At 54.9% G+C, this 21,903-nt stretch overlaps 1 protein-coding gene, 1 long non-coding RNA gene and 1 pseudogene across 10 annotated transcripts in view; 1 reads left to right on the forward strand and 2 right to left on the reverse strand.

Annotated features, from left to right (window-relative positions):
* LOC102131081 (uncharacterized) overlaps positions 1 to 626 on the reverse strand; it is an 85,519-nt gene extending 84,893 nt beyond the window's left edge. For all 3 annotated transcript variants that reach the window (XR_012418983.1, XR_012418984.1, XR_010578448.2), the window contains exon 1: positions 468 to 626. This is a non-coding gene — a long non-coding RNA (uncharacterized lncRNA). The remainder of the gene's footprint in view (positions 1 to 467) is intronic.
* A 287-nt stretch (positions 627 to 913) lies between these two features.
* Positions 914 to 21,549, forward strand: LOC102133897 (sphingomyelin phosphodiesterase 4-like). Of its 7 annotated transcripts, none has more exons than XM_074004343.1 (8): positions 914 to 1,140; positions 16,658 to 16,756; positions 17,510 to 17,673; positions 18,266 to 18,472; positions 18,821 to 19,054; positions 19,303 to 19,391; positions 20,835 to 20,959; positions 21,348 to 21,549. In XM_074004343.1, exons 4-8 carry the CDS (start codon positions 18,446 to 18,448, stop codon positions 21,389 to 21,391), a joined length of 519 nt encoding a protein of 172 aa, XP_073860444.1. In that variant the 5' UTR covers positions 914 to 1,140; positions 16,658 to 16,756; positions 17,510 to 17,673; positions 18,266 to 18,445; the 3' UTR covers positions 21,392 to 21,549. The 7 variants fall into 7 exon arrangements, with proteins under 7 accessions (XP_073860444.1, XP_073860446.1, XP_073860445.1 ...); XM_074004345.1 differs by having other exon boundaries at positions 18,266 to 18,435; XM_074004344.1 differs by lacking the exon at positions 20,835 to 20,959.
* On the reverse strand, positions 4,185 to 12,392 carry LOC107130961 (sodium/hydrogen exchanger 3 pseudogene; annotated as a pseudogene).
* Positions 21,550 to 21,903: the final 354 nt, after the last annotated feature.

Here is a 21,903-nt window from a genome sequence, read left to right on the forward strand (position 1 = left end):
TTTTCCCCCTCCATCTACCCAAAAACATTTTTCCTCACTTTCTTTCCCCCTAACCATCTTTTCACAAAGCCTTCTCCCCGCTCCTGCTCACCAACCTCTTTTCCCCACTCCCGCCCCTCTCCCACACACCACCCTCTTTTCACCCTCCATCTACCCCCAAAACTATTTTTCCATTGTCGTTTTCCCAACCCTCCTTTCCCCCCTTCCTGCTTGTCACCCTCTTTTCCCCCTCCATCTACCCAAAAACTTTTCCCCTACTCTTTTCCCCACCATCTTTTACGGCTCCTGCTTGCTACCCTCTTTTCTCCTTACATCCACCCAAAAACTTTTCTCCCTCCCCACTGTCTTTTCACAAAACCTTTCCCTCTCGCTCGCCGCCGTTTTACCCCCTTTACCACTCTCTTTACTCCTTCCACTTGCCACCCTCTTTTCCCCCTCTATTTACCCAAAAACTGTTTTCTCCTTACCGCTCAGGCCAGGTTGCAGTCTTCATTGTGGCCACCAATCACAGCGAGGCGAGCCGCGCTGCCACAAACGGGCATAAGGCAGGTGTCTCTCCTTTGGCCTCTTCTTCCTCTAAGCCAGGCGGGAGCTACTGGAGCGTCAGACACAGAAGAATCCGGAATGGCCTGACCGCCCCCTCAGCATGCTTTATATACGGAAGTTATACCACTGTGTCCTGAACTACATGTTCTGATTGGATGGGAGAAAAACCTCTAGGCCTACTCTGATTGGACTTTATTATCACGTTCTGATTGGATGAGAGCAATTCTTTAGCCAACCAATCAGAACATGATAATAAAGTCCAATCAGAGTAGGCCTAGAGGTTTTCTCTCATCCAATCAGAACATGTAGTCTGGGAATTCAGTTGCAAAACCTCCCTATATAAAGCCGGCTGAGGGGGTCAGGAGACAGGCTATTACCAGGCTCTTCTGTGTCTTCGTGCCCTGCTGCTTGGTGCTCAGCTTAGAGAAGGGGAAGGGGAAGAGGAAGACACCTGCTGGATGCTGGAGACTTGAGTCTGTGACAGCGTGGCTGGCTTTGCTGTGGTTTGTGGTGGCCGTGGAGACTGCAGCCGCGAGAGCCTGGGAAGGCAGCCCACAGCGGGAGTGTGGCCAGAGTGGTAGAAAAGGCAGCAGGGTAGGTGTGGTATCTGGGAGTGCACTGCTCGCTGCGGGGGCAGGTTGGGCACGCTATCCCGGGTTGCATTGCCTGGGCGGGTTCCATACAGTATGCATGGTGCCTGAGTTTATCCATCTTTACAATGGGAGCAGTACTAAGGTTTTCTTTTTCTTCTCAGTTGACTGAATTATTTCCCTAGTCTGTCTTCTTGCCACTCTTGATGCTCATATGAGAGGACCTAAGGTAGTTTCTGACAACCTGGGACTCCTGGGAAAAACAGAAGGTGCTGCAGACTCCATTTTAGGAGAAACCTCTGTTTCTCTGTTTTCCTCATGGAACCCCAAGAACTGTAAGCAGAAAGGTCCCTCTCAAAATCTGAGGCTCCGCTGGGCCCTGTGGCTCATGCCTGTAATCCCAGCACTGTGGGAGGCCGGGGTGCGGATCACCTGAGGTCAGGAGTTCAAGACCAGCCTGGCCATGGTGAAACCCGGTCTGTACTAAAAATACAAAAAAATTAGCCGGGCTTGGTGGTGCGTGCCTGTAATCCCAGCTACTGGGGAAGCTGAGGCAGGAAAATCGCTTGAACCTGGGAGGCAGAGGTTGCAGTGAGACGAGATGGTGCCATTGCACTGTGGCCTGGGCAACAAGAGTGAAACTCAGTCTCAAAAAAAAAAAAAAAAGAGAAAAAAAAATCTAAGGCTCTACTCTGTTTTGCCTTGCCTTATCTGACCTTTTTGATTTGGGGGGCCATCAGAAATTAGTAGAGGAGAGAGATCTAAAGAAACTTGTGGAAACAGCGCTGTAATTCCAGCACTTTGGGAGGCTGAGGTAGGCAAATCACCTGAGGTCAGGAGTTCGAGAGCAGCCTGACCAACATGGAGAAACCCCATCTCTACTAAAAATACAAAATTAGCCAGGTGTTGTGGCACATGCCTGTAATCCCAGCTACTCAGGAGGCTGAGGCAGGAGAATTACTTGAACCCGGGAGGCAGAGGTTGCAGTGAGCAGAGATCACACCATTGCACTCCAGTCTGGGCAACAAGAGCAAAACTCCATCTCAAAAAAGAAAAAAAGAAAAAGAAAAAGTTGTGGATATGAAGATATATTTATGATAAGATAGGTTATGAAGGAAAGACATTTTATGTGAGAGAGCATCTTGTATGGCAAATTCTTGTCCTAAAGTAGAATGACTAGGAAAGAGAGAAATACAGGACAAGTCAGAAAGTCATAAGATGGGAAAGAAAAACTTACAACTGCTAGATCTTTTCCTGTCTAGAAGTGTGTGTGATGCGTATATGAAGGAGCTCTAATTAATTGGATTAAAGGAAAATGAAAGCTCTTAAATATTTTGTCAGAAAAATAGACACTCTCGGCCGGGCGCAGTGGCTCAAGCCTGTAATCCCAGCACTTTGGGAGGCCGAGACGGGCGGATCACGAGGTCAGGAGATCGAGACCATCCTGGCTAACACGGTGAAACCCCGTCTCTACTAAAAAATACAAAAAACTAGCCGGGCGAGGTGGTGAGCACCTGTAGTCCCAGCTACTCGGGAGGCTGAGGCAGGAGAATGGCGTAAACCCGGGAGGCGGAGCTTGCAGTGAGCAGAGATCCGGCCACCGCACTCCAGCCTGGGTGACAGAGCGAGACTCCGTCTCAAAAAAAAAAAAAAAAGAAAAAAGAAAAATAGACACTCTCATGCCTTTTATTTCACATGACTTAAGTATTCTTTGGGAAATACAGTTTTAAAATTATTGGTAAAAAAAAAGTCTTTAAAGTTTAGACATTTGTTCTAAATTAAGTCAGAGGTTAAATTGGCTAAGTGCTTTAATGTCATAAACTGCTTCTTTGACTTTGGAAAATTGTTTAGTTTACCTGGTTTAGAGCCATTCATTAGATTTCTAAGTGACACCTGGAACAGGTGGAGTGAGCCATGTCTCCTAACTATGTTGGAAAGAGACTTTATCTGCAGTTCTGTCTTGTATCGTAGACTCTGCCCCTGGTACGTAATTAAAACTGCTTACACTGAAAAGAAACAGTACGTGTTTTTGATTTTTAAAAGGCATGGGAGGCCGGGCGCAGTGGCTCAAGCCTGTAATCCTAGCACTTTGGGAGGCCGAGACGGGCGGATCACGAGGTCAGGAGATCGAGACCATCCTGGCTAACACGGTGAAACCCCATCTCTACTAAAAAGTACAAAAAACTAGCCGGGCGAGGTGGCGGGCGCCTGTAGTCCCAGCTACTTGGGAGGCTGAGGCAGGAGAATGGCGGGAACCCGGGAGGCAGAGCTTGCAGTGAGCTGAGATCTGGCCACTGCACCCCAGCCTGGGCGACAGAGCGAGACTCCATCTCAAAAAAAAAAAAAACTAGCCGGGCGAGGTGGCAGGCGCCTGTAGTCCCGGCTACTCAGGAGGCTGAGGCAGGAGAATGGCGTAGACCCAGGAGGCGGAGCTTGCAGTGAGCTGAGATCCGGCCACTGCACTCCAGCCTGGGCGACAGAGCAAGACTCTGTCTCAAAAAAAAAAAAAAGGCATGGGAATATGGGTTTTTAAAAAAATTGTTTTGTCTAATTTAGAAAATTTAAATGACCTCAAGGTCACTTCAGGCCTCATCCCTCCATCCCCGCTTGAGCTACCAGATCCAGAAGAGGCATTTGCATGGCAGCCACCCAGAGCTGCCACCTCCAGAGCTGGCGAGGGCAGGATGGAAACTGGGAGGGAAAGGGGGCAGATGCTGGTTCAAGGAGTCTAAACCCACAAGTGCTGAGCAAACTTGCTGGGCTGCAAGTTTACCTGCAGCCCACGAGGTGACCCAGTAGTTCAACAAACTGCTAAGGACCTGAAAATAGCACTTAAGCCTGGGCTACTTGCTGGGCCTGCATCCACTCTAGGGTCACGCCCGGAGTCCTGGCACTGCGGACGCACCCCACCGTCCCCGGGGAGAAGCGCTGGGCTGGGAGGGGCCTGGAGCCTTGTCTAGGGTATCACTTTTGCAAATTCATTTTGTTCAGCAGCACAGGATGGCCGCTGAGGCCCGGGCCCTGGCCTGGGTTGGCATTAGTGCGGCTCTACTGGAGTGGGCGCAGAGCTTTGGGAGTTCCCCACTTCTGGTCGTGTTTTGGCTTGTACAGCTTGGCTGCCTTCTTGTTCTGGGTGATCCCGAGCTTGGTCTACTTGAAGGATTCCAAGCACTTCCTCATGGACTTGTGGAAGATATCCCAGTCCTGCTTCTTGTCCTCAGCTGGTGTGGCTGTAGCGATGCATGTACTCCTTCCCCGGCTTGCACAGGTACTGCTGCAGCATGTGGTGCATGACCGTGTGCTCCCCGTACCAGATGCTCTGCCATGCCGCCCCAGGGACTGAATGTCCAGACAGACGGCGCTGATGTTCTCCCTCAGGAGGTAGGAGACAGAGGCCACCATAGTGGACAATCGTGGTGTGAAGTCCACGTTTACCACATTATTAGCACTTGGGGAGATGATGAAGGCCAGGGACCTCAGGCACTCTCCCTTGGTCACTTAGCTGATGGCATCCTTCAGGTTCAGCTTGTGGAAGACATTGAGGATCCCATCTGGAGACTTCTGGGCCAGCCTTCTCATGAGGACTCCGCTGAGGAAATTCTTGTCAAAGTGGGACCACATCTCTCTGAGATAATTGTGCCTGATATGCCTGGATATGTCCTTGATGGCCAAGAGGATGTGGTCGAAGGCGTGGCAGTGCAGCTTCTCATGGAGCATGGGCTCCCGATGTTCACTCCTCTTCACCTTCAGCCACTGCACCAGGGGCTTGATGGTCAGACCCCAGAAGATGACCCTGAAGATGATGACGGTGGTGCCGACAAACAGGTTATTTTCCTTGACCTTGTTTCCATTCAGAAGCATGACCAGGATAAAGGCCATGGCCCCATGCAGGCCTCCATAGGACATGACCACCTGGTCTATGATCTCCAGCCGCACCGTCCAATAGCAGTCCAGGAGCCAGGACTGGATGACACTGATGGCGTCGGCACATGAAGGTGAAGGGCAGTGCAGGAGGAGAAAGGCCCTGTTCCACATCCAGATGAGCAGGTGCATGGCTAAGATGCCCAGGGACATGAAGATGGGATTGGTGCCACTGGCCAGCATCTTAATGGTGTAGCACATGGTGGTGGCCAACTGCTCCTAGATGTTGGCCTTCACATACTTATGGCAGCAGATGCCACAGAAGATGATGGCCAGGATGGCCTCCAGCAACAGCTTCACAGACATCAGGATGGACAGGTAGGAGATGACGAACATGAAGCCAGGCTCAATGATGTGCACGTGCTTGGTGAGGTGGGTCACCAGTGACAGCGGAAAGGCAAAGACCACCCCCATCAGCGGGCCCCCCAGGCTCACCACAGACTACACCTTCCATAGAGTCCATGCTGGTCACGTTGTCACCACCCAGTGTCACAAAAGATTGAAACATATTGTACAGAAACACAATGATAGAGTCATTCAGTAGCTACTCCCTGAAGATGATGGTGAACATGACCTCATTGACATGAACCTCCTCACATGCAACCAGGACAGCTGCCGGGTCAACAGTGGTGATCAGGCTGCTGAACAGGAGGCAGTCCAGCAGCCCTATCTGCAGGTTGCCCATGAGCCTGCTAAGGGAGATGCCATAGAGGGACAGGATGGTGGTGGCTGTATTCCACATGGTGCTGATGACCTTGTACAGCAGGATGGTGCCCAGGTTTCCAAAGAAGAGCCTGTTGGGGATGAAGTAGCTGGTGTCTAACATGATGGGGGACATCAGCATGAAGGATGCTATGTGTTTGGCCACCCAGATGGGCTGCCCGGCACCAGGCCCAGGATGATGAGCAGGGCGCTCTCAGGGACCATGCTGGTGACCTTGTGGGACAGGTAGAACCAGTCCTGGCCAGGTTGGCCTCAAGGATGCAGAGCACAATCATATACAGGTCTTGGCCATTGGCCCGTTCAAAGGCGACCACCTGGGAGCTCTGGCTCACATCATGCACACTACTGTGGTCCTCCTTGACACCCCCTCACCCATAGCAGCCACCCCAGCACCAGCACCAGTGCCATCGGCAGCCCCCCGCAGCAACATCACTGCTGTGTCTCAATGCCAGCCTGGGACACACATGTTGTGGGGAGTCCCAGCTGTGCTTGACTGATGCACCCCGCTGGGGCTGCTGAACTCACAACCCAGCAAGGAGCCCACGGGGCTTTGGGGCTGTTGCTGATGGCAGTCCCCTTGTTTTGTTTTTTAATCAGATGTCACTTTTATAAGTACACACAGATAAAATATCATCAAAGTAAGATATTCTTAAAACTTTTTTTTAGTTCAAAGTTCTTCTGTATCACTTTTGACTTAAAGTCATCAGTGCCCTCGTTTTCCCACATTGTTTTCTGTTCCATCAAGAGAAAGGGACAACAAACTACCACCCATGAGCCAGATGTGGTGCTCCACTCATTTTTGCAAATAAAGTTTTGTTGGGGCCGGGCGCCGTGGCTCATGCCTGTAATCCCAGCACTTTGGGAGGCTGAGGCAGACGGATCACGGGGTCAGGAGATTGAGACCATCCTGGCTTACAAGGTGAAACCCCGTCTCTACTAAAAATATTAAAAAAAAAAAAAAAAATAGCCACGCGTGGTGGCGGGCGCCTGTAGTCCCAGCTACTCGGGAAGCTGAGGCAGGAGAATGGCATGAACCCGGGAAGCGGAGCTTGCAGTGAGCCGAGATTGCGCCACTGCACTCCAGCCTGGCAGCCTGGGCGACAGAGTGAGACTCCGTCTCAAAAAAAAAAAAAAAAAAAAAAAAAAGGCCGGGTGCGGTGGCTCAAGCCTGTAATCCCAGCACTTTGGGAGGCCGAGACGGCGGATCACGAGGTCAGGAGATCGAGACCATCCTGGCTAACACAATGAAACCCCGTCTCCACTAAAAATACAAAAAAATTAGCCGGGCGTGGTGGCGGCGCCTGTAGTCCCAGCTACTCGGGAGGCTGAGGCAGGAGAATGGCGGGAACCCGGGAGGCGGAGCTTGCAGTGAGCCGAGATCGCGCCACTGCACTCCAGCCTGGGCGACAGAGCGAGACTCCGCCTCAAAAAAAAAAAAAAAAAAAAAGACACGATCTTGTTCTCTCACTCAAGACTGAAGTGCAGTGGCATGATCTAGGCTCATGACAGCCTCAATCTCCTAGGCTCAAGTGACCCTCGTGCCTCAGCCCCCCCAAGTATCTGGGACTATAGGGGTGCACCACCACACCTGAATACTTTTTTTTTTTTTTTTTTTAGAGACAGGGTTTTGCCATGCTGCCCAGGCTGGACATCTTATTTTTTTAGAAAAAGAGTCTCGCTCTGTCACCCCAGGCTGGAGTGCAGATGGTGCCGCCATCATAGGTCACTGTAGCCTCAACTCCCAGGCCCAAGGAGGGAGCCATTCTCCAACCTCAGCCTTCTAAGTAGCTAGGACCATAGGCACACCCCACCATGCCCAGCTATTTCATGTTTTAATGTTTTTGTAGAGATGGGGGCGTCACTGTGTTGCCCAGGCTGGTCTCAAATGCCTGGCCTCAAGAGATCCTTCTGTCTTGGTTTCCCAAAGTGCTGAGATTTCAGGCATCTCACACCTGGCCTCATGCAGGTCCCATGCCTGGCCTCACTTAATTCTTGACCAAATAACCTATTAATAGGGCAGTTGCCAAGTGGTGGTTCTCTAACTTCATTCTTCCTGTATTGATTACTGGGTCAGTGGTCATTCTGTGGTAGGGAAGACTTTTCTCTTTGATGTTTGTTTATTGAGGTATATCCGTGTGGATCGGGGGCGGCGGCAAAGTTTGCACATTGTGCAATTGAACAAGTTGTGATACGTCCCTGCTGTCATTGATTTTGATGTCCAGACTGCCTCTGGCTTGGCCAGTGGGAGCCCCTAACTTGGGCCTGTTTCCGTATCTCCCTCAGGACACCAGCCATGTCCTTTGCTTCCTACAGCCTCCACACACTAGCCTCCTGAAGCGACACGTCTCTCATCAGACGTCTGTGAGTGCAGACCCTGCCTCCCAGGAGGTCTGGAGGTCAGAAACTCTGCTCCAGGTGAGAGCTGAGCTGGTCTCAGCTTCTGTTTCAAAAGAAACTATTCAGCCACCTTCTACCATGTGGGGCAGAGTCCCAGAGGTGGCCCCTCAGCCTGGGGCTGATTCTAAATTGTTGGTATTTTTCTGCAATGACATTTAGAAAACATGAAAATAAATCTGCCTACCCACCTAACTTACATGCCATGGATGGTGTTTTTCATCCCAGGACCCCCCCTCCGTCGGAGTTGTTTCATTTTGCTCATGGTGATATAATCATTGCAGAGTCTCTCGGTGTCCCTCTCTCGTGGTGTTGGAGATGTTTCCTATGATTACCATCATGTGGATATTCAGCACTGCCCCAGTAGCACTTTTGTGACATGGAATGGTGAGGGGTTTGTGCAGCCTCCACAGGCCTTCTGTTGATTCAGGGGATCTAAATAGTAGGTGACAGAATCTTTTGTTTTCCCAGGAGGCTCCAGTCTCTCTCAACGGTGTGGGCTGGCTCCCTCCCTGAGTCCTGGCTGTGTCTTCTGAGCACACCTTGGAGAGATCTGGCAGGTGCTGCTTCTGATACTGGATCCTAGGACTGATCTGGTAGCCACAGCCTTGCTGTTGATGCCTGGTATGTAGATAAGACAGGATTCTGTCTCCGACCTCAGACATAACTCCTAGTATGTGGAGTACTGTGCTTTTTGAAGCCTCCAAACCATTTCACAGCAGCCTCAGGTGCTAGAATGGTAGGAACCATTGCCCCTGTTCACAGAGGGGACCATGATACCCAGACAGCTCTTGGCTGTGTGGACAGTGGGATGTGCTGGCCATGAAGAGGACAGGAGACCATGACACAGGCTTACAGGACAGAACTGGAAGGTTCTGCTGTTTCCTGGACCAAAGCATTAATGCTTCTTGTTTTTTTAATTAAGAAAAAAATTGTAATTGTAAAATATACATAACATAAAATGTACTGTCTTAACCATTTCCAAGTGTACAGTCAGTAGTGTTAAATACATTCACGTTGTTGTGCATCCAATCTCCAGAATCTTGCAAAACTGAATCTGAACCGGACGAGGCGTGGGAACTCACTCCTGTAATCCTAGCACTTTGGGAGGCCGAGGTGGGAAAGATTGCTTGAGGCCAGGAGTTTGAGACCAGCCTCGCCAATATAGTGAGACCCTGTCTCTCTCTCTCTTTTTTTAAACAGAGTGTCGTTCTGTCGCCCAGGCTGGAGTGCAATGATGTGATCTCGGCTCACTGCAACCTCTGTCCCCCAGGTTCAAGCGATTCTGCTGCCTCAGCCTCCCGAGTAGCTAGGGTTACAGGCACCTGCCACTGCACCTGGCTAATTTTTGTATTTTTAGTAGAGTTGGGCTTCTCCATCTTGGCCAGGCTGGTCTTGAACTTCTGACTTCATGATGCACCTGCCTCGGCCTCCCAAAGTGCTGGGATTACAGGCGTGAGCCACTGTGCCCAGCCCCCCCATCTCTTTTAATAAAAAAAAGAAACTGAACAATTAAACAATAGTGGTGTCTCCTCCACCATCAGCAGTGCCTTTGTGTTTTGCCATGAAGTGATGGCCCGGGGCAGACCCATGCCCAGCATAGTGGCACCATAGTTAGCCTCCTGTCCGCCCCCCACTCCCCCACCTCCTCCAGAGCATGAGCAAGCAGCTGTACTCATGGTGTGTGGGGGCCTGGCGCCCTCCTACATGCAGCCTGGCCTGTTTCCTCCCCTTCCGCCTCGCCTCTCCCCGCTCCCTCTCTGGGCAGTGTGCCCTAGGCACACAACCTGTAGTCTGGTGCCCATGGCGTCTGTGCATCAGTGTGCTTGGGAGACTTTGGCTTTGTTGCTGACAAAATTCTTGAGGGCTTTCTCCAGAATGAAGGAACTGTGGGTGATGGAGTTAAACTACAGAAGAGCCTCCTGTCACTTTTTCTTTGGTTCTGGGGAAAAGCTGTGGGCCTGCCTCTGCCACAGTCTCTGCAGCCAGTTCTGTGGCCCCATGCTTTGCCATGTGAAGGATCTCTCAGAGCATAGGTTCCCCCAAATCCTCACCCTCGGCATCACCTGGAAGGAGAACGAGGAAAAGCTGGGGACCCCATCTTGGGCCTCCTGAGTCACAGAGCCTGCAGTGCCCTTCCTGCTTCCAGAGCAGACTTGCTGCGTGTGCCTAGCTGGTGCCTGGGGGCCTGGTTTGTTCCCAGGGCCCCGCTTCTCCCTGGGGCCCTAGGGCGCTTGCTCAGCGCTCTTGCATGTGGCTTGACCTGGCAGGGGCAGGGGCCGCTGCACTGTGTCACCTTCTTGTCTGCTGGTTCTGCCTACTGAGTGAGTGGAAATACACCTACTTTCAAGGGCCAGCCAGAAAGGCTTTTCTGGGCTGTTGCCTGTGAGGATTCTGTGTCCTCACGGGCCAAGGGAACTGGCAGGGGGTTGTCCCTGCAGAGGGCAGGAGGTGCCTTTCCCTTCTTCCCAATGTTCACTTCCTCTTGGCCAGACCTTGGGTCGGGTGAGCCCTGCTCAGAATGACTTGCAGTGGTGGGACGAAGTGCCCAGAGATGCTCCACTTTTTGCCTCTTCCAGTTGAGACAAAAAACAAAATGTGAGAAAACTGAGTGGGTAGGAGTCAGAGAAAGGCAGCTGTGGAGGTCCGTGTCCCCCAAGGCCCCTTGCCGCTTGCCCAGGCCTATGCTGCACCTGCCATACAGAAATCCCTGCCCGTCCCTGCTAGCCCTTATTTCCAGATGCAGGAAGTGAGGCTCCCGGGGTTGCCCTGCTCTCACTAGTTGAATCCAAGGTGCGTGCTTGTTCCCTGGTGGCCCTGTGGGCCGTAAAGATGGCCAACGGCCCCACAGGCCACTGTGTTCCTTTAAGCGAGGACAGAGACACACTGGAGAACTGTGTCTGATTCCTGCCTGAGCCCCAGATCTGGCATAGAGGAAGGCTGTGAAGGCGACACCTTCCTGCCCTGCTCCTTCCCGCTCTGCTCTGCGTGCTGTGGCATCTAGCAGGTGTGTCCTGATCTCTCCTGTGTGGAGCCCAGTGGCCGTGCTGCTTGGGCAGGAGGCATGGCGCTCATGAGGCAGGATATGCGCCAGGCCAGCTCTGGCTGTGCTGGGCTGAAGGGGTGCTTTGGATGCTGCAGCGCTGCGGGGCGGTAGATTGGAGGGTCCTGGCTGGGGGCCAGCTTAGCTTGTTTCCTGCTGCCTCTGAGTCTGTGTGGCTGTGGCCAGGTCCTCGGGGGCTCCTGCCCTTGGGAGCCCTCCATATCTGGAGGGTGGGAGTTCCTGGTGCATTAGGAGAGGCTGCCTCCTAGAGTCAGAGCTGATGCACACACCACCTCGGCTGACCTCCAGACTTGGGGGTGTGGAGGGCAGGACCTGGGGGCCTGAGCCTGTGCTCCTGTCTGTGCTACCCTTGGGGACCTGTCGTCATCCTCAGCTCTCAGAGAGATCCACTCAGGGAGGGGACATTGCTTGGGTTTTAGACACATAGGAATTGATCATGTCATACGCAAATTTGATAAATTTCTCAAAACAACCCAGGGAAATCCAGTCAATTACATATGTGTCTTCTCTGGGCAGAGTCCCTCTGCTGGAACATGCTTTGACAGTTTCTTTTCTGGGCCTTGGGATCTTGAGGCCTTGGTGGCTGACAGCATGTCCCAGAGAAGACCCTGAGCACTTGAAGGGCTGTGGTGTGCACATGGCACACACAGTGTGGCCTCAGAGTCACTGGGGAGAGCGGGTCCTATCTGGAAGGGCGGTGAGTTGGGCCCTTCCAATGAGCTAGTGAGGCCTTTAGGCCTCAGCGACACTGAGAGGCCACCCTGGTGAGCTGGAGGGTCTAATCCACCCCCAGCCTCCAAGGCTGAGGAGAGTGCCGCCACAGCCCTGGCCTGGCTGCCGAGGAGGGTGCTGCGCTGGCCGCGGCTGCTGGGACTGCAATTGTTTGGATGGTCACTGACCACGCTTTTGTTGTCGTTTTTCTCCTCACTTCTGGGCTCGTTCTCATTGCTTGCTTTCTCCACTTCCCCCTCCTATGTCCGGTCCCATGTTTCCCCTTCCCCACCCTGTCCTCTCATGCTCTCCTCTTCTGCCTCTTCCGGCTTCTCTCTGTTCACCGTCTCAGGTGGAGGTTCTGCACTACCGACTCTGTCTCCAGTGCCCACCACAGCCCCCTGCAGCCCAGCCTCCAGGCCCTCCACACCTACCAAGAACATGCTGCGCTCCTTGATTCCCTTCCCCTGCCCAGAGTGCGTGTCCGTGCCTGGCAAAGCAAGGGGCTGGCTGGGCTCAGCCGCGGGTAACAGAAGCTACTTTCAGGCAGAGCGAAGCCCCTGTGTTGCGGGAGGCAGAGATCAGCCTCCAGCCTGGCCTGGCCCTTGGCTTTGCAGACTGGCCCGGTTTGTGGGGGTGGGGTGTGGCTGTGTGGAAGAACAAGGCACGTGGCCCGGACTGGCCAGCTCCCCACCAGTGGAGGAGTCCCAAGGTCTCTGGTGTTGAGACTCCTTGCTTGGCCCTGGTTTGAAGAGCTGGAGTCGTGAGGCCTCTGCAGTGGCCCAGTTCACCCCCACTCTGCAGGGCCTGGTGCTCAGGAAGGAGCTGAAGACACAGAGGCCTGGGACTTGCAGTAATGTGGGTGCTGCCCTGTTCAGAACTGTCACCCACGCTGGAGGTTCTGTGAGACTCTGTGTGTGAGGCAGGGGGTTGGCGAGGACCTGGAGCTTGGCCCTATAGCCCACAGAGGCTGTCAGTCCTTGATGGCCCGGCCTGGGCCCCGCCTTCACCTAGGGAGCCTCGGCCACTCGTAGACACCTCCAGAGGGGGATGAGAATAGGTAGCGACCTCATAGAGGTCATGGTCTGCCTAGGCACAAATGACAAGTGTATGGATGGATTTGAGGTCAGTGAAGCAGAGTTCAGGCCCATGGGGGATTTCGGAGACGACAGAGTTAGCGAGTCTGTGAGAACCCGGGGGATGAGCCGTGCCCACAGCCAGGGGCCTTCCCCGTTCACCCTGCAAAGGAGCACACGTGATTGAATGGGAATTTGAGCACAGGATGGATAAACATGGGGGGCCTGAGTGCCGGTGGGATGAGTGGCAACCACAGCATGTGGTGGCATCCCTGTTCTGCGGAAGCCACTGGAGAAGACTTGGGTCAGGGAGGGAGGGCAGTGTCCAGGAAGCATCTAGTAACCCCCATGGCAGTAGGGGTGACCAGGGAGGTCCTGGAGGGGTGAGCTGAGGTGTTGTGAGGCTGGGCCCAGTGGGAAATGTGGGGCTTTGGGGACACATCTTTAAGAAGCAAGCAGGTACGACTGTGGCCAGGGACTCCACGTGGGACTGTGGCCCAGGAGGGGTGCAGAGCTGAGAGAAATCTGTGGCTCCGCAAACCTGTGGGAAAATAGCCTGAGGCTTTCATGTGACTGCCAGGGACAGGGCCCGACACCAGCCCCTCCAGACCCTCTGGAAGGACCAGGTGAGGCTGGGTAAGTGCACCCGCAGGGAAGGCAGGTTCCCAGTTCCCATGTGGATGCCGTCCCTTCCCGTGAGTTGAGGGAGCATGTCATGGCTCAGGATCCCAGGCCAGGATGGGAGGGAGGGCCGGGGTGAGACTGGAGGAGAAGGACGCTGGTCTGACTTCCCACCCGCTGGTGCCCTTCTAGTCAGGTAGTATAGGGACTGGTTTTCTCCTTCCTTCCAAGGCAATGCAAATTCATTGCCCAAAGACTTAAAGATACAGCTAGATAGAAGAAAATAGCCGGGCACAGTGGCTCAAACTTGTAATCCCAGAACTTTGGGAGGCCAAGGCATGCAGACTGCTTGAGCTCAGGAGTTTGAGACCAGCCTGGGAAACATGGCAAGACCCCTGCCTCTACAAAAAAAGAAAAGAAAAATTAGCTGGGTGTGGTGGTGTGTGCCTGTGGTCTCAGCTACTCGGGAGGCTGAAATGGGAGGATCCCTTGAGCCCAGGAGGCAGAGGTTGCAGTGAACCGACATCATGCTGTTGCACTCCAGCCTGGGTGACAGAGTGAGACTCTGTCTCAAAAAAAAAAAAGAAAATACCTCCCACCCTATAGCTCCATTCTCAGCCTCAATCACTGATCTGTGGGGTGTGTCACCTGGACCTGTGGGGACATTTTCCTGACGGGGAGACTTGAGTGGGCAATGATGTGAGCAGTGGTCCATGCGGGGTCTGCAGCATCCCAGGATATACCCAGAGGCCGGGCCCTGCACCAGCCTCAGCATCACAGATGGGTTGAGGCCCAAAGGGCTGGGTGTAAGCATGGAGAGGTGAGCATGTCCACTCGGACTCAGTGCCCCGTTCCCCTGTCCTCATCCACTCTTGATGCTCCCACCTGCCCTCCCAATGCTGAGCAACCAGAGAAAGCCCACGGCCAGCAAAAAGGCTTTCCTCACGGGTGTAGGTCTCCAGGATCCTGCTTGTACATTGTAAATCTAAAGCTTGGCCTGTTAGCTTGACTGTGTTCTTGTCTTGGGATTTTCCTGACCACAAGTCTGTGGGCAACAGAGGAATTGATATCCAGGGATTCTCCTGGGCTGAGCCCTTACCTAGCTGTGTCCAGAATGAGGAGCAGTTGGAAGGAATTGGGGAGGAAAGCGAAGGTACTACTCTGTCACCCAGGCTAGAGTGCAGTGGCACGATCCTAGCTCACTGTGCCAAGAACTCCTGGGCTCAAGTGATCCTCCCACCCTAGCCTCTTGAGTAATTAGAACTACAGGCACACACCACCATGCCCAGCTAACTTTTTAAGTTTTGTAGAGACAGAGCCTCCCTATGTTGCCCAAGCTAATCTCGAATTCCTGGCCTCAGCCATCTTACCTGGGAGACCCTGGACCCAGAGCTTGGGGGTGACACCCGCCTCCTCCTGCCCTGAGGATCAAGATAGGCAGCAATGGCCAAGGGCACAATGTGGCGGGCCATGGCCCTGTGCCACCCACTGCGGGTATGCAGCGATGCAGAAGCAGATGTGTCTGTCTCAGCGAGTCCTCTTCAGGTGGGCTGTGCGGGCGCTGGGCCAAGCACTTCCCTACCACAAGCTGGCCGCAGTTCAGACCAAGCAGTGCGAGGCACATCCGCTGGGTGCCAGGCACAGTGGTGGCCCCACTCTTTGCCTGGCTCGTGCCTCCTGTGTGGAGGCAGATCAACTGCCCCAGGGCAGGATGTGGTCAGACCTGGAGGCCACGTGCTGCAGCCCTTCCCAGGCCCTGACCCCTCCTCCTCCACCGAGGAATCGTTCATGCCCACCAAGGAGCACATAATGGTGGTGCGCCTGCCACTGAAGCACCTGCACACCTTTGCCAACAGCCTGAAGCCAGAGCAGACCTCACCTTTTGGCCACTCCCATACCAGCAGCCCCCTGGAGGCGTTCAGTGTCTCGTCCTCTTTCCCCCACTCTGGTGTTGCCCACAGCGACCTCTCCCCAGGGCATGGGGGGCAGGGTGAGGGGAATCCTTCCCTGCTCACTGTGAGGCCTCTGGAGGTTGACACAGGTGCCTTCTCAGCTAGCCTGGTGGGGCTGCCGGCTGGTCTCTGGCTCCCAGAGCCTCTCTCTCCAGACTGGCCAAAGAGGCCCCATCACGCTGCCGTCACTTGCTCCTCCCCACGCCTGTCAGGAGAAGGGCTGGGGTGGTCCTGACTCCCAGGCCCACTGGGGCTGGCAGAGTGGGCTGTTTTGTGTGGGGCTGAGGTAAGCTGTGTGCAGGGGATGCAATGGCTTGGCCGCCTGCATGCTGGGTGTGTCCTTGGGATGTTCCCTAACCTTGGTTTCTTCCTCTGAAAAATGGGGCTGAAACAAGCTCTTACCTCTCAGAGGTGCCCAGTGCTCTCCCCTGGCAGAGCCAACCCTTGCTAATGGGAGCCCCAGGCAGGGCCACCTTACTGTGCAAGCAGTGGGACCCTCCCCTCCCCTGCAGGCCGCTGTCCCGAGGTTCGTCCAGCAGAAACTCTACCTGTTCTGCAGCATTACTTTGGCCACTGGCCCCTGGACCCATTGTTTGGAGCTAGGAGTGTCGGCTCCATCTCATGCGGGCTTGAGTCCTCTGTGTGCCCCAGTGAGGGAGGTCCCCTGGGGTGGATGAAGGAGGAGAACAAATGTTGTCACAGAGACCTTGGAGAGGAGGGGCCTTGGAGGTCACATTGTTCTTTCTGTTTCAGTTTCCAAAGCCAACCCTCAGGTACAGCAAAGCCCTGCCCCGTGCCATCTGTCTGGTGTCAAACGGGTTTCTACTCTTACACAACCAGGGAGCACTGGGTCCTGTGGGCTGGGAAAAGCCCGCCCATGACCCTGGCTTCTGAAGCGACAGTGAGAGCGCCAAACCTCACAGGGCTGTGCGTGTCTCTCCTGCGCCCTCTGGGGGATGTGGGAAGAGTCAGTGTAGCTGCCGCCTGGGGACCTGGCCTCCAGACCACGGGAGGATTTGGCCCCAGCCACTGGGCCTTCAGCACACACCTCCCCGACAGGTCCTAGAGGTGTGGCTGAGCTACCTGCAGCCGTGGCGATGTGCGGCTGACAAGCAGGCTCCCAGCAGCGACTCCCAGCCCTGGTGTGCCTGAGAAACGGTAAGCCCTGGCCCCCTCTCCTCACAGCCATGCCACTGGCTCCCCTGGGCAGATGTTGCTCCAGTGGGTGGAGGCCAGGACAGCGGCCTATGCTGGGGTCAGCCTGGCCCTGGCTCTGGCAGCCTCCTGGGCTCCTCTCCCAGCCCCTGCTGAGTGGCGCACAGACCAGCCCTTCCTAGGCTCAACTTTGCAGGTCCTAGAATGGGTTTCTCATGGAAGCAGTGGTTGACCTGTCCCCTCTCCCTTCTGGCCCAGACAGATTTTCATAGTGACCTGCAAACTGTGCCTTGACCCTTCCTTACCAGCACAGAGCAAACCAGTGGCTGCCTTCCCCTTATCTCCTGCTTCATCCTCACAGCAGACCTCCCAGGCGTCCGTGGCACCTGGCATAGCCACTGACCTCTCCCTTCCTTGCCCGAGGCCTTCCCCTTTGGACCCTCTGGGGGATCCTCCCTCAGCCCCCTCAGGCTCTGGGCCAGCCTCTGCCATGGTGGCTTCAGTCCTCTTGGAAAGGGGCCTCAGCCCTGCTAAGGATTCAGCATCCTCAGAGGGCCTGGGTCTCACCTGCCTGTGTCCTGCCCTCCCTGCCTGCCAACAGTCCTCTGAGCTGTCATCCATGACACTTTGTCACCTTGGCCAGGGAGAGTCTGAAAGCCTGGGAACAAGCAGGGGTATTAGGGGCATGGACGGGCGCAGCCCCCACCTCCACCTCCAGTGGGAAGGCTGGCCCCAACCTGCCACCTCGGTCCCCAGGGTGCCCTTTGTCCAGGAGAACCTGCTGATGTACACCAAGCTGTTCGTGGGCTTCCTGAACCACGTGCTCCACACAGACCTGGTCAGCCCCAAGCACGTGCTCATGGTGTTCTGAATGGCCAGAGTGTTTGCCCAGTCCAACCTAGCCAAGATGATCCAGAACGGTAAGTCCTCGGCCCAGGCCAGCCTGGCAGACCCCGACCCAGCCAGACCAGAGCCAGGCCCTTAGCTGGTGGGTGACACCTCTTCAAGAGGGACCCATGTGTCCAGAGTGGGCCTCGGCAAAGGTTGCTGTGGAGACTCCTGGGACACATCTGCGCAGTTAAGGCTGGGACCGGCTGGCAGGCACCAGGCACTGGGTGGAGGTATACCCACAGAGGGGGCTGCACAGACCAAGCTGCCGCCCCATGGCACCACAATTTCTCCCTGGCAACTCGTGGCAGCAGCCTTGGGAGGCTGTCTTGGTCTCTGGCGTGCGTTTGTCTTGGCTGGGTTGGACATTGGCTTCTGTTGCTCCTCCCGGTGTTTGCCCTCCTGTAGATACTGCTGGGGGCTCTGTGAGCCACTAGCTCCCTCATTTGCCCTCCCCATGTCAGCCACCTACTAAATGGGAGACACTGCCAGGCAGGGCCTCAGGAGGACACCCCTGGGTCATGGCTCCCCAGATACCTCGGAGGCATCCTGAAAACCTGTGGGCAGTAACCAGGTACTCTGTGCCTCCGGAAGTGGGCGCTAGGTTTGTCTCCTGCCTTCCAGTTTGAGCAGCTGTTCCTGGAGCCGGAGCTCGTCATCCCCCACTGCCAGCACCGACTCTTCACAGCCTGCACATTTGCCAGCGGCTCCCTGTCATCGTGGCCACCAGTGGTCACTGATACCTCCTTCAAGGTGAAGAGCCACGTCTACAGCCTGGAGGGCCAGGACTGCAAGTACACCCTGATGTTCAGGCCTGAGGCCCACACCCTGGTGAGTGGGTTGGTGGTGCCCATCCACAGGGCCCCTGGAGCCACGGGGCTGAGCAGAGGCAGGAAAGTGCTGTGTTCTGGCTGGAAGGAGGGAGGTTGGGCGTAGAGTTGACGCACTTCTCCTTCCCCTGTTTCAGTAAAGTCTGATTTGTTTCTGATAACGAAGGCAGTGTTGGGAAATTTCACATTTAGAAGATCATCCTTTAGTCTTTAAAAGTCCTCCAGCAGAAGCTGCTCCTCCCGTCACTCAGTGATCTGGCTGTGCATCCATCTTAGGGCCCCTAGTCAGCCTGCCTTGGTGGCAGCACAGGCCTCTCCTGCCAGTGACCTGCTCTTGCCTCCCTTGCAGGTCCTGCACCTCACTCAGCTCATCACGCAGGCCAAGCACATGGCCAAGTCCATCTCAGACCCGTGTGTGGAGAGTCCGGCCGGCTGCTCCTTCCTATTGTGGCCGGGCTTTGGCCCCACGGACACCAACGGCTCCTCTTCAGCCAATGACCTGGACGAGATGGGGCAGGACAGCGTCCGGAAGACAGACGAGTGCCTGGAGGAGGCCCTGGAGTATCTGTGCCAGATATTCCAGGTATGAGCAATGGGGCCTACCCCACGGCCATTAGGGTCCCCTTCCCCGAAGGGTCCACTCCCCCTTAGCCTGTGGTCTGCCACGCACCTGTCCCAGGCCCCATGCAGATGAACCCAGTGTTGTGGGAGGCAGGCCCACACCCCGAGTCTGGGTGCCCTCGTCGCCACCGTTAGAAGCTGGTGGGGTGAAGACTGGTCCCTTCCTTCACCTTGACACTGAGGACAGAGGCGCTTCTCTCTCTCTGGCAGCTCAGTGAAGCGCAGCTCACACAGTTCACACTTGCCTTGGACACCATCCAGGATGAGAATGGAAAGCAGCAGCTCCGACTGCATTGCAGGTGAGGATGGACTCATCCCTACGTCCCTGGGCCAGTACCAGGTGAGAGGCCCAAGTCCCAGAGTTGCATGGGCTGGGCCCTGACCTGTCCCCAGCTCCCTCCTCTGCTGTGAGCAGAGATGGCTTGGCTCTTCTGAATTGTGTGCAGGGGCCATGTTTTCTTTTCTTTCTTTTTTTTGAAACAAAGTCTCCCTCTGTCGCCCAGGCTGGAGTGCAGTGGCAAGATCTCAGCTCACTGCAACCTCCGCCTCCCGGGTTCAAGCGATTTTCCCACCTCAGCCTCTTGAGTAAGTAGCTGGGATTATAGGCGCATGCCACTGTGCCTGGCTTTTTTTTTTTTTTTTTTTTTTTTTTTTTTTTTTTTTTTTGAGACGGAGTCTCGCTCTGTCACCCAGGCTGGAGTGCAGTGGCCAGATCTCAGCTCACTGCAAGCTCCGCCTCCCGGGTTCACGCCATTCTCCTGCCTCAGCCTCCCGAGTAGCTGGGACCACAGGCGCCGCCACCTCGCCCGGCTAATTTTTTGTGTTTTTAGTAGAGACGGGGTTTCGCCGTGTTAGCCAGGATGGTCTCGATCTTTTGACCTTGTGATCCGCCCGTCTCGGCCTCCCAAAGTGCTGGGATTACAGGCTTGAGCCACCGCGCCCGGCCTGCTTTTTTTTTTTTTTTTTTTTTTTTTTTGAGACAGAGTCTCGCTCTGTCGCCCAGGCTGGAGTGCAGTGGCACAATCTCGGCTCACTGCAAGCTCAGCCTGCTGGGTTCACGCCATTCTCCTGCCTCTGGAGTAGCTGGGACTATAGGCACCCGCCACCACGCCCAGCCAATTTTTTGTTTTTTGTTTTTTTTTTTTTTTGAGACGGAGTCTCGCTCTGTCGCCCAGGCTGGAGTGCTGTGGCCGGATCTCAGCTCACTGCAAGCTCCGCCTCCCGGGTTCCCGCCATTCTCCTGCCTCAGCCTCCCGAGTAGCTGGGACTACAGGCGCCCGCCACCTCGCCTGGCTAGTTTTTTGTATTTTTTAGTAGAGACGGGGTTTCACCGTGTTAGCCAGGATGGTCTTGATCTCCTGACTTCGTGATCTGCCCGTCTCGGCCTCCCAAAGTGCTGGGATTACAGGCTTGAGCCACCGCGCCCGGCCCAATTTTTTGTATTTTTTAGTAGAGACAGCGTTTCACCGTGTTAGCCAGGATGGTCTCCATCTCCTGACCTCGTGATCCACCTTCCTCGGCCTCACAAAGTGCTGAGATTACAGGTGTGAGCCACGGCACCTGGCCAATTTTTGTATTTTTAACAGAGACAGGGTTTCATCATATTCGTCAGGCTGGTCTCTAACTCTAGACCTCGTGATTCACCTGTCTGGGCCTCCTAAAGTGCTGGGATTATAGGCGTGAGCCACTGCGCCTGGTCAGGGCCATGTTTTCTGACCCAACCCTACGACCTGGGTTTCTAGATCAACAGGCTGCAAAGGTTTGAAATTGAGTATCGGGGGGACCTGGAGCTGGGGTCCCCTCTGGGGCTATGAGATTACCAGCTTGGTTCGAGCACCCTTCCGGCTGTCATGTGCCATCAAACAGAGTGAGTGGGCAGGAGGGCCGGCCTGGCCTCTTCAGAGAGGGTTCTGGGTGCTCCTGCCTGGGGTGCAGTCCCAGGGTGGCCTATGGGGGTGGGGTGCACCTGAGGCCTGTGGTGCCACCACCCCATACCCCCGTGCCACTGTCTGCGCTTCAGTTTGCAGACCAGATGGCGGCTCTGTGTTCCTGAGATGACTCCCTTGGCAGCTTCTGTCGCTACCGCCTCACAGAGCCCACGCTGGCCAGCGGCCCCAGGCTCAGCCTGTGCTTTCTGGGCAGCTACCTGACACTGCCCTGGCTGCTGCTGGCTTTCTTCGTGGCTTCTCTGTTCTGCGTCGGGCCCCTCACCTGTGCACTGCTGTTTACTCTGGGCTATGTCCTCTACTCCTCAGCCAGGACGCTGCTGACCAAGCTGGGGAAGCTGCACCAGCCCTAATGGCATTGGACGTGGGAGGCCACTCCAGGTGGGAACACGGTTATCTTTGGGCTCCTGGTTGGGAGCAGGGGGATTCCTGCAGTCGTGGAGGCATCTGGGGGAAACGGGACTGAGAAGGGAGGGAAGGTAGCTTCAATAAAATCAAGTGCTCAAAGACACAGCAACCGTTTGATGATACTTAAGTATTCAAAATAATGACAACTACAGACTGACTGACAGAAGCCACCATGGGATCTCTCACACCTTCATTCACCCCACAGACGACACACCAGGGAGAACAGCATCTCAGTGGTGATTTTTTCTTTTTTTTTTTGAGACGGAGTCTTGCTCTGTCACCCAGGCTGGAGTGCAGCAGCACCATCTCGGCTCACTGCAACCTCCACCTCCCAGGTTCAAGCGATTCTCCTGCCTCAGCCTCCTAAGTAACTGGGACTACAGGCTCGTGCCACCATGCCCGACTAATTTTTTATATTTTTAGTAGAGATGGGTTTTCCCCATGTTAGCCAGGATGG

This window comes from Macaca fascicularis, chromosome 10 (genome assembly GCF_037993035.2).
Source record: "Macaca fascicularis isolate 582-1 chromosome 10, T2T-MFA8v1.1".
NCBI lineage: Eukaryota > Metazoa > Chordata > Mammalia > Primates > Cercopithecidae > Macaca > Macaca fascicularis.